Source organism: Pecten maximus, chromosome 9 (genome assembly GCF_902652985.1).
Source record: "Pecten maximus chromosome 9, xPecMax1.1, whole genome shotgun sequence".
In the NCBI taxonomy this organism is placed as follows: domain Eukaryota; kingdom Metazoa; phylum Mollusca; class Bivalvia; order Pectinida; family Pectinidae; genus Pecten; species Pecten maximus.
This window is the reverse complement of record NC_047023.1, coordinates 17,318,588-17,333,631: the sequence shown is the minus strand read 5'-3', so window position 1 is coordinate 17,333,631 and position 15,044 is coordinate 17,318,588. Positions and strand designations below refer to the sequence as shown.

At 33.8% G+C, this 15,044-nt stretch overlaps 1 protein-coding gene across 6 annotated transcripts in view; it reads right to left on the bottom strand.

Annotated features, from left to right (window-relative positions):
- LOC117334512 (CREB-regulated transcription coactivator 1-like) overlaps positions 1–15,044 on the bottom strand; it is a 39,081-nt gene that overhangs the window by 21,292 nt on the left and 2,745 nt on the right. For 5 of the 6 annotated variants that reach the window (XM_033894183.1, XM_033894186.1, XM_033894184.1 and 2 more), the window contains exon 5: positions 6,255–6,290. The exons of the other annotated variant lie outside the window; for it this stretch is intronic. In XM_033894183.1, coding sequence (XP_033750074.1) covers positions 6,255–6,290 — 36 coding nt within the window. The remainder of the gene's footprint in view (positions 1–6,254; positions 6,291–15,044) is intronic. 6 annotated transcript variants of the gene reach the window in all.

The following is a 15,044-nucleotide window of genomic DNA, read 5'->3' as shown; positions in this document are numbered from 1 at the left end:
AATAAAATGAATCTCTCCTTCGGGGCTTCATGGGTTATCTTGTACACATACATTTTATTTTAAAAGGAGGTAATGTGTGACCTTTGACCTTTCAATTTGACTTATTTATGGTCACCAAAATCTAACCATGTGGAGACGTTGATGGTATCATGTAGACATGTACATGTTACATTGAGAATATGACCTATCATTGCATTCATCATATAATTACCAGGTATATGCCAACTTTTTTAACAAGTGGTAAAAGTGTGATCTTTGACCTTTTTCTTGACTGTTGATCACAAACAAATTTAATCATATGTAGAGTTTGATGGTGTGATGTTATGGTGATAATATAAACTAAATAAATGTACGGTAAGTAAAATATGTCCAGCTGGTGTTCATGAGATATCCTATACACAAACTATTTATTTTAAAACTGGTTTGACTTGGTTTAGTATTTCTTAATTTAGGTCATCCAAGTATGTTTTGGGAGACTGCAGTATGCTTGTGTTTGTCTCCCTGTGATAATAGGTAGTGTGGAGCTGATGCCAACTCTAGTGCTACATCACTGAAATATACTGCCAAGTCTCTCAGCAGAACCTGTACCCCACCCATCACATTATACTGACAACAGGCAGACCAGTCATCCCACAACCATAAATGATGAGCATCAAACAGGAGCAGCAACGATAAATGTACCATCTTTTAGAGACTCTGGTACGTATGTCTCAGCCAGGGGTGAACGCAATAGGCTAAAAGTGAGCAAAGTCAACAGAGACCTAATAAGGAAGAAGAAAGGTTTTAAAAAAGGAGAAAGTATAAGATCCAAAACTTAGTTGCCTCTTACGATCATGCATTGGGGGCAGCAGGTGAAATTCTGATGCTATACCTGGAAGGCCTTTTTAAATTGGTAAAGTATGCTTTATATAAGTAAATTGTAATCTCTGACTTTTTCCTTGGACAGATGAGCATAAAAAATGTTATGTTATGGTGCGAATATGGACAAAATCTTACCAGGGTTTCAATAGATAAGCTTTTTATTCTAAAAGGTGTTCAATTGTGACCTTTGACCTTTATCCTTGATAAATGACCAGCAAAATCTGATCAGGTGTAGATCTTGATGGTATTATCTTTTTGCAGTGTGAATGTGAATTAAATGCAAGATACCTTTTATAAAAAAAGTTGTACACAAATTAAAACTTCACCTCAAGACAGATGCATGGACGCATACATAATTATTACTATATTTACTTCCCCTTTACTTAGAGAGGAGTGTATAACAAAAGGAAATCTATTATCTGGGGAATGCACTGAGCCCTCTAAAGGAAGTCTGCCATCATTGTGGTATTGACTGTAGAGATAGTCTGTTATTATCCCTGTACACTCGGCCCAGAGGTGATTTAATTTAATTTGTATCCAGGTGTAGACAAGAGATCTCAGGAAATCCAATATCAACTAGGAACCTGTAATAGCTTTACTATTCTGGTATATCCAGGTCTATAGGAAGCCAGTATTACTCAATATTATTCAATCATGTGCACGCATGTTCAACCCCTCTATTTATGTAATTTTGAATCCCTGTCATATAATCAGAATGATGTCCTTAAAATACAGTTCATACATGTACAGTTATGTTACAGAAGAGAAAGCTCTCTAAATCAATATACTCAAATCACCAATTTTGGTATCTCCCCTCAACTACTCAGTTTCTATATATACCTATGTGTAATATTGAAACCCAATATTTGATCATGTGTATTGCTTCTAGCCTTTCCCTTCAACATATATGGAGTCTTAACTTATTTGGCCATTGATCATGAACACACAATTAAAATTAATGCTTACAGGAACAATTTGAGACCATATTTTGAAAGAAATTTAAAACTGTCTGCTGTATGCTGTGTACAAGCTTAAGCCTTACATGCTAATACACTGAGCCACAGTCCTGTAGGCTCTCTATATAGAATTGCTTTGAAGTTTTCGGCACCACCTTCTAACACCAGACTATTGATGTTTCTTTATATAGACATGGCTGCTGGGTGAATCAAATTACCTCCCACCCCTCAATAATCAATCTGGCTATTGTGATTGCCTCCCTCCATAGCCGCCTCCAGCACCAGTGATGTAACATACCCATTGGATTTTATTTAGAACATAAGCACGAAGAGTCGTCAATTATTAACAGCATGCTTGTTCTGAGGTAGGACACCGACAAAATTGCACAGAACCGAACCCAATTCATGAGACAACTGCTGACTGGTTTGGTCTTCCCGACTCTTCTATCACCCAATACATTCTCTGTCGATTTTTTTTTATCAATATTGGTGGCTGCAAATTGCACCACACTTCTGCACAAATACAGCTAACACTACTTTTTAGTTTACAATATTATCAATAACAATAGTAATTCCATCATTAAAATTTATATAAAACACATAATTTTCCCAACTTGTAGGTCCATAATGATCATAGCTTTTGTATGTATACAATATCACAATCCTAAGCTCAAATCTGATCAAGTAGCTTTTTCAGACGGAGTTCATATGCAAAATATTTGTTGTGAATGGTGTGTTACTGATGTTGCACTGTGTGCCACATTATGTTGTGAATCTTGTATTGGTTCAATTAACATTGGTCTTGCTATGGTTATTTCTATGAAGCAACGCAAGTCTAGTCCTACAATGGCATGACAACACCCAATCAAACTTCAATCAGTCATTCCACTGACAGCCACAGAAAATTTGTTTACATGTGCAAGATCCACAATCATGTACTGAACTATAGCCCATTCTTTCATTTAAACATATTAATATCATTTATAACCAACTAGCTATAAAAGGGGGTATTAGGATGACCAGTACAGTACTACAAGCTGAAATTGAAAACATTGCAATGAGTAATTTCATTGTACATATCATTCCATCGTGCGATCAAGTCAATATCTTGAATAAAAGACATGAATAAATTTACAGGTTTCAAAATCCCCATCACATCTGTGTTCCATGCAGTTTAGTCAATTATAAATGTCCATGCTTTTGAAGATATAACCATGATTGAGCTGTAAATCACAAATAGGTCACTTGTATCACTTCTTCCATATATACAGTCTAAAGCAATAGCTAGGTGCCAAGTTTCCCTCCGGGTCCACACAGAAACAACAAATGCCAACACCATGAACCGGCATCCTCATGCATGCTGGATTTTACAAGCATTCCCATTTTCGTTGGGATGAATACTGACCGTGGTTTACTACTCTTAATGCAATATTACACACTTTACACATATGGCTAGTACATCAAATCATTCTAGATTAACCAAAACCCAGCACAGTTACAAAATGTACATGCTACACTGTAATATATCTCAAACATACCTGTTGATTTACATGTCATACCTATTATCTGTATACATATGTCACACCTATGTAACTTCTAATTACAATTATATGATATGATATTATTGCCACATTCCCTCTATGAGACAGCTACAAGTATGTGACACCTAACTGTGTACCTGGTACCATACAAATGTATGTATTATATAACTTAACACACCTGTATATATGTTTGTCATACACACGTGTGTATACCTGTATGAATTTATATATGATTAATACCTGTATAGTACATGTACTCTAATGAATGTAATATCTGCATTGTATATGCTAAACAATTGAACACATCTGCACAGATAATGCAAGTTCATAGAAAATCATGAAAAATAACTGAATCTGCAAGACGATAATTTTGTGATACATATATATATATACCTGCACATATAGCCAGAACATACCTCTGTAGGTCACACAAGTACAGCTATAATGATACACACAACACACCTGTAGCTTAACATACGATATCTGACTGTACTAGAGATGAATGCAACTTCAAATATTCAACTACACACACTGCCAATGACACACATATCTACAAGACACACCACACCACACCTGTCCAAATGCATCACATCTCCCAAGAAGGATTCTGCCAACAAAAGTTTAGTATACTTCACCCCCTCCACCTTCAGTAAAATATCATATAATATATCAAAAATTAAAACTCATCTTCATTTTGACTTTGCATAAATAAACTCTACCTGATGACATTTGAATAGATTAAAATTTGGGATACAATATCAAAATAATTTCAATTTTTGTTGTCAATATACACCTGATAGACCAACGGTCAGGTGTAAAGATTTTGAGAAGTCATAAAAACTAATATGTTGACAGTATCCTACATTCCATCATAGTTAGTATATCCAATACATGGACTACAAACACACCATTTCAATCAATCATGCTTTCAGACAAATATACTGGTCAGCCAGTTTACAGACAGGATGCTGATATCCATATCAATTATATATGTTTGCATATCTCTGAATCAAATTACAGCATACATCTCGGCAGTGACATTTTCCTTCTAATTCAAATAAATATCTTTTTTTTTTTTTAACTTTTGTTTTATTTTTAAGATTTGATTACCCTGTCTAATCTTCAAACAAGAAGCACCTGCAGCCTGTTTGCCTGGTCAAGTGATTTCATACTTAGTCAATTACCTTTGTCTAATTTAATTTTTCCATTAAAATCAGGTGGAATACTCTATTGAATATAAAAAAAAGATGTTTTATTCAACTTGTACATATATCTTTTAAAATTGAAATACTTTTGATGGCTGTGTTTTTTAATTATCAAGGTGCTTAAGCCAAGATGAACAAATTTAATGCAGTATATATCTATACTGGTACTTTTTACACGTTTTTAACTAATTATGATGTAGATCAACAGACGGACATCCAAGACATACACATACCTGTTAATCTCTTTTGAGAGAACCTTCTTTCAACATTCAAGAGTCTGTTTTAAGTACATATATGGTGCCTTTTCACCCTTAGAAATCAATAATAAATGTTCTTCTGCACAAATTCTAAATATATATAAAAAATATAAATATTTTCACTATCTAAATATAATCTTGGACTTTCGGTACACTGGTAAAAGAGCTAATTAACAGGTGAGCCTTGGCCAAAGATTTTCTTATCAGCATTTAGTAGATCTTGAGGTTTAGACTGTTCAGCTGCTGAATCTTTATATAATTAATGAAGCCTCAGGAGATCATGGGTTCAAATATATAGATACTGCTGGGACACATGAGGCACCTTCACAAAAACGTAACGATCAAATTATGAACATTTCTATAGAAGTTCCAACCTTTTTTGTTTATGTTATGAAAGAGAGTTGAGCTATAATAATTAGAGGGTATATATGTGACATTCTCAATTATTTTCAACATTCATTGATGCATTTATGTTTTTGAGAATTGAAAATCAATATATCAAAACAAATTCCCTTTGAAATACAAATGCTTCTTGTTTTATGTGATTCGTCCTGTATATTAAAGATGTGATGAACAAAAGCTATACAATGGAAATGATATGTATTATCTTAACGGCTACTTTTGAAAACAACCACAATTTTGGATTTTTTTTGCTTTTTAAATAAATCTTTAAACATTAACATGGAAAAGAAGATGGGATAAGTAACCATTTGTTTAGCGTCCCTCATCCCCAAAGCTAAGATCCTTACTAAAAGATTATACACTAAAACTGGATTGCTTCTTCAAATGCTATTTCCTTTAGAATTTGTGAAATGTACCGGTATATGGATACGTTTGGATTTATGTTACTGTTATAGTTTGACAGATAATAATTCTACATTTAAGGAAAATTTCAATAAATTTCCACTACATACAGCAGACAGATTAACATATCTGATTATAAAACTGTAGATTGTATTGTTTATCAATGACATCTGTTTCTTTGAGGCAAATTTTATAAAATGTACAGCCAATTTTGGGTTATAAATCGGACTGAAATCTGTATACGTCATTATTTCCAATAAATGAAACATTAACAATGTAACTAAAACAGGTTCTTAAGAATTCTTATGAATTTCTTTATTTGCTACAACATCAAACCAAAACGTCTTGACAAGGACAAGCAAGGATTACTAATCAGACAATTGCAATGGCCTTTGGACCAGAGGACTGACAATATACACACAGAAGACTTATATAATTACCAGATGGACAGGAGTATGACAAAGTGCCATGCATGTTTGCTGCATTCTAAGAGATATGCAAATCACATAACCAGATAGTGTCTCAGACACCCTGAGCACACTTTCGCGGATGGAACAAGCAATACATAGGTTTTCGGACGGGATTTTCACAGCGGCAGAAAATGCAGTAATGGAGAAAGAAAAAACTCACCGAGATAGGTTAGGACCGTTAAGATGACGAAATAACCTGAAATGGGTACACTCCATAAAGTGGATACCAAGTGATGGACAACGTGCAAGGGCTCACACAATTTACATGGAGGCAAACTTTGTACACAGATGCATTTTTACGCTGCGGACACTCACAACAAACATGAATGCTCAATGATTTTGCGTCCATCTTAAATTTTCATATTCATGACTGAGATAAATGGAATGAATTAAAACTTGTAATTAAATCTCAACATTGTTTATCATGTTATATTAATTACTTTAAACAATTTCCAAGTAAGATACTTCTACTTGGTAGGTGAAAATTTGAAGTTAAAATCATTGAAAGGAAATTCATTTTGTCTCAAAATGGACTATTAAAACCATTGATGCTGTCACTGTTCATACCGAGTTCACTGTTTACACGACAGATGTTTGATCTTCACATTGCATTCATTCACTTTTCGCGAGACGGTCCCTGAACACCACCAATTCTGATCACTGCTCACAAATACTTGCCCTTCACAACAGTCTTATTGTTCTATAGTGAGTAATGCGTGACCAGGTGTAAAATATCAGTATCCACTTCAATGCTCAAAAAACGCTCATACAAAATGATCACTTTCTATAGCATTTATGCTCAAACTGCAATGATTATCACTCATTTCCAAAATGCTTCCTCTCTAAATCAATGCTCAATGCTCGACTCCAACACTTCCCTTATATTGACTCCAATGTATATATAACACCCATTCTCTCGTAATATTACTTGTCTAAATCCCTCACCACTTTCCCTTAAAGTACATTGCGAACAGATGAACATATAAGGAGCAGGCAAATGGACCCTCTTTGAGACTCTCAAGACTGAAACTGAGCATTGCATTTTCCAGTTTTCGGAATTTCCCATAACTTTCTGTGTGCTTATACAAAATGATTGACTTTCCAAAGCAATGAAAAATACTCATTGATGAAGTCACACACCTGCAGTTTAATTTAATGAGTACAAGTATTGCTCATCTGGAATGTTTAATCTCTAAATGAATGTACATTCGCTTGTGTATCAAACACTTTCAAGATCCCACTAAGAATAATGTTCATACAAACTGCTATACCCTTTAAAGTAATTTTCTCTTTGCTTGACACTAAGTCACACACTTTCCATATACCTCACAATCAGTGATCTAACAATTATTACAAGACAGTCACTCTAACAAACAATGCTCCATGCTCAAGTCCTTCATTTCCCAGAATGAATAATGAATATTGTTCATTCTAATATTCTCTATAATAGTATGCTAATTGTTAAGTAACACATTTTTTTCCCAAACACCACAATGAATAAAGCTCATACCAAAATGTGCACTCTCTAGGATAATGCTCATCATGATCATTGCTCATACCAAAATTTACCCGTACAAAATGATCACTATCTAGAGCAATGCTCATACCGGAATTTACTCATACCAAATGCTTAATCTCTGGAGCAATGCTTATGGCTTGTACCACAATATACGCATAGAAATGCTTACTCTCTGGAGCAATGCTCATGGCGCGTACCACAATATACGCATAGAAATGCTTACTCTCTGGAGCAATGCTCATTGCTCGTACCACAATATACGCATAGAAATGCTTACTCTCTGGAGCAATGCTCATGGCGCGTACCACAATATACGCATAGAAATGCTTACTCTCTGGAGAAATGGTCATCGCTTGTACCACAATTTACTCGTACCAAATGCTCACTCTCTAGATCTAGGACATTCTTTAATGCTTACACAACATTTTCACCAATTCATAGTAACAACAAAAGTACAGACACAGCAACAAAGAACTGTAAACCAACAACCTTTGAGGTTTTCAACGAGACAATCAACATATTGGGGAAGAATCTTTTAATGTGTCATAAGAAATTATTGTTTACATTTGTAAGAATGGCTTCAGAAGTGTCTGTACCTAGATATAAACATTAACCATTCTTTATGCCGGAAACACACATTAGAAATTTGTCCCTTAAGTCAATAATGAGTAATTAAAGACCCCTGTCTATAATGTAAATTAAATCTACCTATGACGTACACCTGTGTATAATGTATAATTTACACCTGTCTATAAGGTATAATTTACATCTGTGTATAATGTATAATTTACACCTGTCTATAAGGTATAATTTACACCTGTCTATAAGGTATAATTTACATCTGTGTATAATGTATAATTTACATCTGTGTATAATGTATAATTTACACCTGTCTGTAATGTATAATTTACACCTGTCTGTAGTGTATAATTTACACCTGTCTATAATGTATAATTTACATCTGTGTATAATGTATAATTTATACCTGTCTGTAATGTATAATTTATACCTGTCTGTAATGTATAATTTATACCTGTCTATAATGTATAATTTACACCTGTCTGCAATGTATAATTACTGTCTATAGTGTATTATTTACACCTGTATATAATGTATAATTTTTACCTGTCTACAGTATACACTTGTCTAGAGTGTACACCTGTCTTTTATATTCATTAACACTTATCTACATTGTACACCTGTCTACAATTTACACCTGTATATTACATATAATCTACATATGTCTGTAATATATATAATTTACCCCAGTATACAATTTTAGAGCTGTCTGTGTTATAACCTGTATGACACATATGATGAGTAATACAAATATTAATGTATAAATATATATCACAGAATATATATGTGTCTGTGCCAAACACATGTTAAGAATAAATACAGATAAAAAAGAAACTAGTCTAAAAACAGGTGTATTGTTTTACTTTTTACAGATCAGCTGTCAATAAAGGATGTCTTTGTATCAAAAAAGATACTTCTGGATATAGTATAACTGTCAGAGTAATAGACATACAATTGTATATATGTGTGTGTGTGTGTGTTAACGTTTTTAATGGTTTATATCACGGTCATGAGACCTCACTCAAACAATGTTGGTTTACAGTTCTAGGACACCATATATATGAATGCATTGTTTGCATACAAAGCCTGCCAGTTTTCCATGTCAAAGTGAGCCCTGGGATCAAATCTAACAAACTAAATAAAATCAAATTAGTTTAAAAACAATTGAAAAATAACTAAAATTGGAAATTCAAACAAAATTATAGAAGTAGCAGTGCAAGAATTGAGAGAGCTGAAAATAAAACAAATTAATTCAAAACAAAATATAATATATATGGATTTTCAACATGATCAACTTAATGGGAGATATTCAGGATAGATGCATGTACAGAACATCACTTGCACTTTCTCTTTCTACATATTTATAAAGGTACGCTTATTTGTAATACAGTATCTATATATCTATTTGTACCATAGAATATTTTAGTACCTTAAAGGGTTTAGCAAATTATTGTAAATTAAAAATGATAAAATATTTCTTTCTTTTTTTTTATGAAATAAATGCACATCAACCTAAAAAAAAATTGAACTAACTTACCAGGACTATGTTTGGATAGATGACTGTCAAACTGCCTAATTATATTCACACAAAAATTAAGCAATTTTTTAATGAATTATTTGATTAAATTAGGATGTATGACATATGCATGCTAATGATGACATGGCACTTTTGCTTAGACAAGTTTTTATGTTTTTCCTCAATCAAAAGGGACAGTGGGCCTGATTTGTGAGTATTTATTTTTTAAGTTTTTCATCAATAAAGAAGCAAGGTGAACCTTATTTGTGAGTATTTATTTTTTAATTTTTTCCTCAATCAAGAGACACAGTAGGCCTATTTTGTGAGCATTTGTTTAAGTTTTTTCCTCAATCAAGAGGCAAGGTGGGATTAATTTGTGAGTAATTTATTCAAAATAATGCCACATATGCATTGATTAACAAAATAACCTTCAGCGTGTCAAAGTCAAATTTATCTAAACCAAATTGGTATTCCTAACACTAAATGTGTGTAGCATGCTAATTACACAGGGCTTTTTCTCACTGATTTAGGAAAAGGCCTTTTTTTCTCATTTTGGGAAGAAAACTGAAAAATTGGGAAAGATTTTTTCAGGAGAAAAAGCCCTGTTACAGTACAGACTAAATTATATTTCTCTACAAATGAGCGATCCGAACTATTGTTAGATTTTATATATAACTATTTTAGGACTTTAAGGTGACTGATCATGAAGCCATTTCATTCATTATTGCCCTCTTGGAATTTCTATGGGAGAAACTGAAATAGGAATTCTCCCTCTCAAGTACAGAGAGTTAGCAAGTATATTAACTTATTTGGAGAAATGAACACTCCAACATACTAAAAACTTTGAAAACAGTGACCTTGAACATTCAGGTTGTTTCTCTTAGCTACTAAATATGGTTGATACCATGATATTATGTCCTTTGTTTAATCTGAAAGAATTTAGGATTTCAACAAACTGGAAGTCAAGTGTGACCTGGAATGATTGGCCAAGGTTTCCAAATGTGTAGAATGCCTTTCAAGTTATCTGGTTAAACAACATCTCTTGATATCTTATTGAAATACATGGTCATTTCAATTCATATATTTAATGAAATTTCATGACAATAAGGTTCTGACATATATCACAATTTTTTTTATTTCTATCATTTATTTTAAAGAATGTTTACCAAGCTGTGACAAATTTGACCCATGTGACTCTGAGCTTTGTAGCAAATTATGCATTCCATCATATTATTTGCCAAATAGCATTACTAAACTGTTTTTTTTATTTTTTCTTAGAAACAAATTGATTTTATACCAAATTTGACCTTTGACCTTGAATTTAGGCTCTTTCATTTTCTCCCAATCCCATTCCCATTAACAATCTCCCAAGTTTTCAAATCAGACTGGATTGAAGGAAACTAGATGAAAGTATAAAGCAGACAAAAATTTCACAATACAAATTTTCAACAACGGTAAAAAAAATCTGGTCAGGCTATTTTGTTGGGGTTGACTTGTGGGAAAAATAACCAATTAAAAGCAAGATTGTATACACTGCAGCTCAACAGATGTTATTTCATATTCGTGAAATATCAAGACAGAAAATTTCATGTAAAAAAAACATAAGTCAAACACCAACAAGAGATCCCAGAGGGATCTTGGCGCCCACCATTGAATGATCTTTATAGGTTCTATGTCAGATTGATCTTCTCTCTATTTTTCCCTTCCTTTTACTAATCTGTGCAAATTGAGATATCCCTCCAGTACTTTTCAAACAAGGGAATCCTAGCTATATAAGAAATTTGAGATTTAACGATAATGGCTGTTTGTTTGCCAGGTTGTTTTCAGGACAGACTGGTCCAAAAATGCAATACAAGGGACCAAGGGGAACCTACATATGAAATTTGAGAAAGATCCCTTCAGTACTTTGAGAAATAGAGATAACAAACTTAAATTGTCAAAATCCAAGATGGCGATCTGTCTGCCATATTGTTTTCCAATTGATCTCAAAATGCAATAAGCATAATGAGGCACCAAGGGGAACCTCCATATGAAATTTGAGAAAGATCCCTTCAGTACTTTCTCAGAAATAGCGATAACAAACTTCAGTTGTCAAAATCCAAGATGGCTGCCTGTCGGCCATGTTGTTTTCAGATTGGTCTCAAAACGCAATATGCATAACTAGGCACCAAGGGAAACTTACATATGAAATTTGAGAAAGATCCCTTAAATACTTTCTCAGAAATAGTGATAATAAACTTCAATTGTCAAATCCAAGATGGCTGCCTGTCGGCCATGTTGTTTTCCGATTGGTCTCAAAACGCAATATGCATAAAGAGGCACCAAGGGGAACCTACATATGAAATTTGAGAAAGATCCCTTCAGTACTTTCTGAGAAATAGCGATAACAAACTTCAATTGTCAAAATCCAAGATGGCTGCCTGTCGGCCATGTTATTTTCAGATTGGTCTCAAAATGCAATATGCATAACCAGGCACCGAGGGGAACCTACATATGAAATTTGAGAAAGATCCCTTCAGTACTTTCTGAGAAATAGCGATAACAAACTTCAATTGTCAAAATCCAAGATGGCTGCCTGTCGGCCATTTTTTTCCCTGATTGGTCTCAAAACGCAATATGCATAACTAGGCACCAAGGGGCCCCTTCATATGAAATTTGAGAAAGATTCCTTCAGTACTTTCTGAGAAATAGCGATAACAAACTTCAATTGTCAAAATCCAAGATGGCTGCCTGTCGGCCATGTTATTTTCAGATTGGTCTCAAAATGCAATATGCATAACTAGGCACCAAGGGGAACCTTCATATGAAATTTGAGAAAGATCCCTTCAGTACTTTCTCAGAAATAGCGATAACAAACTTCAATTGTCAAAATCCAAGATGGCTGCCTGTCGGCCATGTTGTTATCCAATTGGTCTCAAAATGCAATATGCATAACTAGGCACCAAGGGGAACCTTCATATGAAATTTGAGAAAGATCCTTTCAGTACTTTCTGAGAAATAGCGATAACAAACTTCAATTGTCAAAATCCAAGATGGCTGCCTGTCGGCCATGTTGTTTTCCGATTGGTCTCAAAACGCAATATGCATAACTAGGCACCAAGGGGAACCTACATATGAAATTTGAGAAAGATCCCTTCAGTACTTTCTGAGAAATAGCGATAACAAACTTCAATTGTCAAAATCCAAGATGGCTGCCTGTCGGCCATGTTGTTTTCCGATTGGTCTCAAAACGCAATATGCATAACTAGGCACCAAGGGGAACCTTCATATGAAATTTGAGAAAGATCCCTTCAGTACTTTCTGAGAAATAGCGATAACAAGAATTGTTTACGGACGGAGGGACGGACGGAGGGACGGACGGAGGGACGGACGGAGGGACGGACGGACGACGGACCACGGACGCAGGGCGATTTGAATAGCCCACCATCTGATGATGGTGGGCTATTCAAATGTGTAGAATGCCTTTCAAGTTATCTGGTTAAACAACATCTCTTGATATCTTATTGAAATACATGGTCATTTCAATTCATATATTTAATGAAATTTCATGACAATAAGGTTCTGACATATATCACAATTTTTTTTATTTCTATCATTTATTTTAAAGAATGTTTACCAAGCTGTGACAAATTTGACCCCATGTGACTCTGAGCTTTGTAGCAAATTATGCATTCCATCATATTATTTGCCAAATAGCATTACTAAACTGTTTTTTTTATTTTTCTTAGAAACAAATTGATTTTATACCAAATTTGACCTTTGACCTTGAATTTAGGCTCTTTCATTTTCTCCCAATCCCATTCCCATTAACAATCTCCCAAGTTTTCAAATCAGACTGGATTGAAGGAAACTAGATGAAAGTATAAAGCAGACAAAAATTTCACAATACAAATTTTCAACAACGGTAAAAAAAATCTGGTCAGGCTATTTTGTTGGGGTTGACTTGTGGGAAAAATAACCAATTAAAAGCAAGATCGTATACACTGCAGCTCAACAGATGTTATTTCATATTCGTGAAATATCAAGACAGAAAATTTCATGTAAAAAAAACATAAGTCAAACACCAAAAATAGTGTGTCGGAACCAATGTAAAAAAAAAAATCTCCAAACAAATATTACATGTATTTTGCTTTTCCCCGCCTTGTCTACAAATGAGAATCAGACAAACCTTTTTTTTCAGATTTGAAGACTTTATCATAACTTGTGTAGTTGTGTTTTATGAAGCAGCATTTTCATTTAACAATCATCAAGAGCCCTTTGCTTTTTTTAGATAATTTGGCCAAAGATATCTTATTTCGGTTTTTGACAAAGTTTCTTGGCAACATGAAAAGGTTTACATTTATATTTCATCAAAAGTGTGGAATTAATTTATCAAAAGTATGAACCAGAATGTAACTGCCAATAACAACTGATTAAATGGAAAAAAAATCAATTAGTTTGAAAGCAGATTTTTTGAAATAGATATTATTCTGACAATATTTTCAATTCTGATTACTTTGATACAATTTTCCCATTGCCAAACTCACATTCACATTCAGTTTTCATGAAGTGATAGTGTTTTCAAGAGCTTGACTTCACACTGTGATGACTGTATAATGTATTACATTGAAAGATTTAACAGTCAAGATCTTTTATTGACTGACCCATCCACCCATGCTATTGGTGTTCATACAGAAGTTCTGTCTAGATATACACGTGCATATTGTCACGAGCTGAATATGTAACACAAGGGAAACATTCATACGGTCTTTATAACAGACAACAAACATATACAAAAAGCTGATAAAAATTACAAAAAAGTTTCAATTTTGGAGTAAATATAATTGCTAACCACGTAGTAAAAATGCTACTTCAAAAAAATATTGAAAGCTCCCTTTTTTGTAATTTTAGAAATATTTCTGTAACTTCTGTTTACACAATATTATAAAATATTTGCCTTGACTGGCTAAATCACAAATATTATGATTGGTAAGTTAATGGAAAATATCTTGGTGGAACAGGTGAAAGAAAATCATAGTGAAACAGGTTCTATATGTATGATATCACAGTTGGTAATAATCATATACATACAACAGTTAATAAAAATTGGGTCACCAGGGCTTGGATTATTTAATTACAGAAGTGTTTCAGGGTGTTTTGGGAACTGTTTCAGGTTTCAGCACAGAAGCTTAATGGATCCTGATGGTAACAGATGATCGATTCTCCCACACAAACACGCCATGCTAGTCACCAAACCATAGCTCACCACAGATAACCTCAAACAAGATGGAAAACCATGTTGAATGCTGCAGATTCTAAATACATTGATCACCCTATCTTACTAGCAAAAAGTCCAA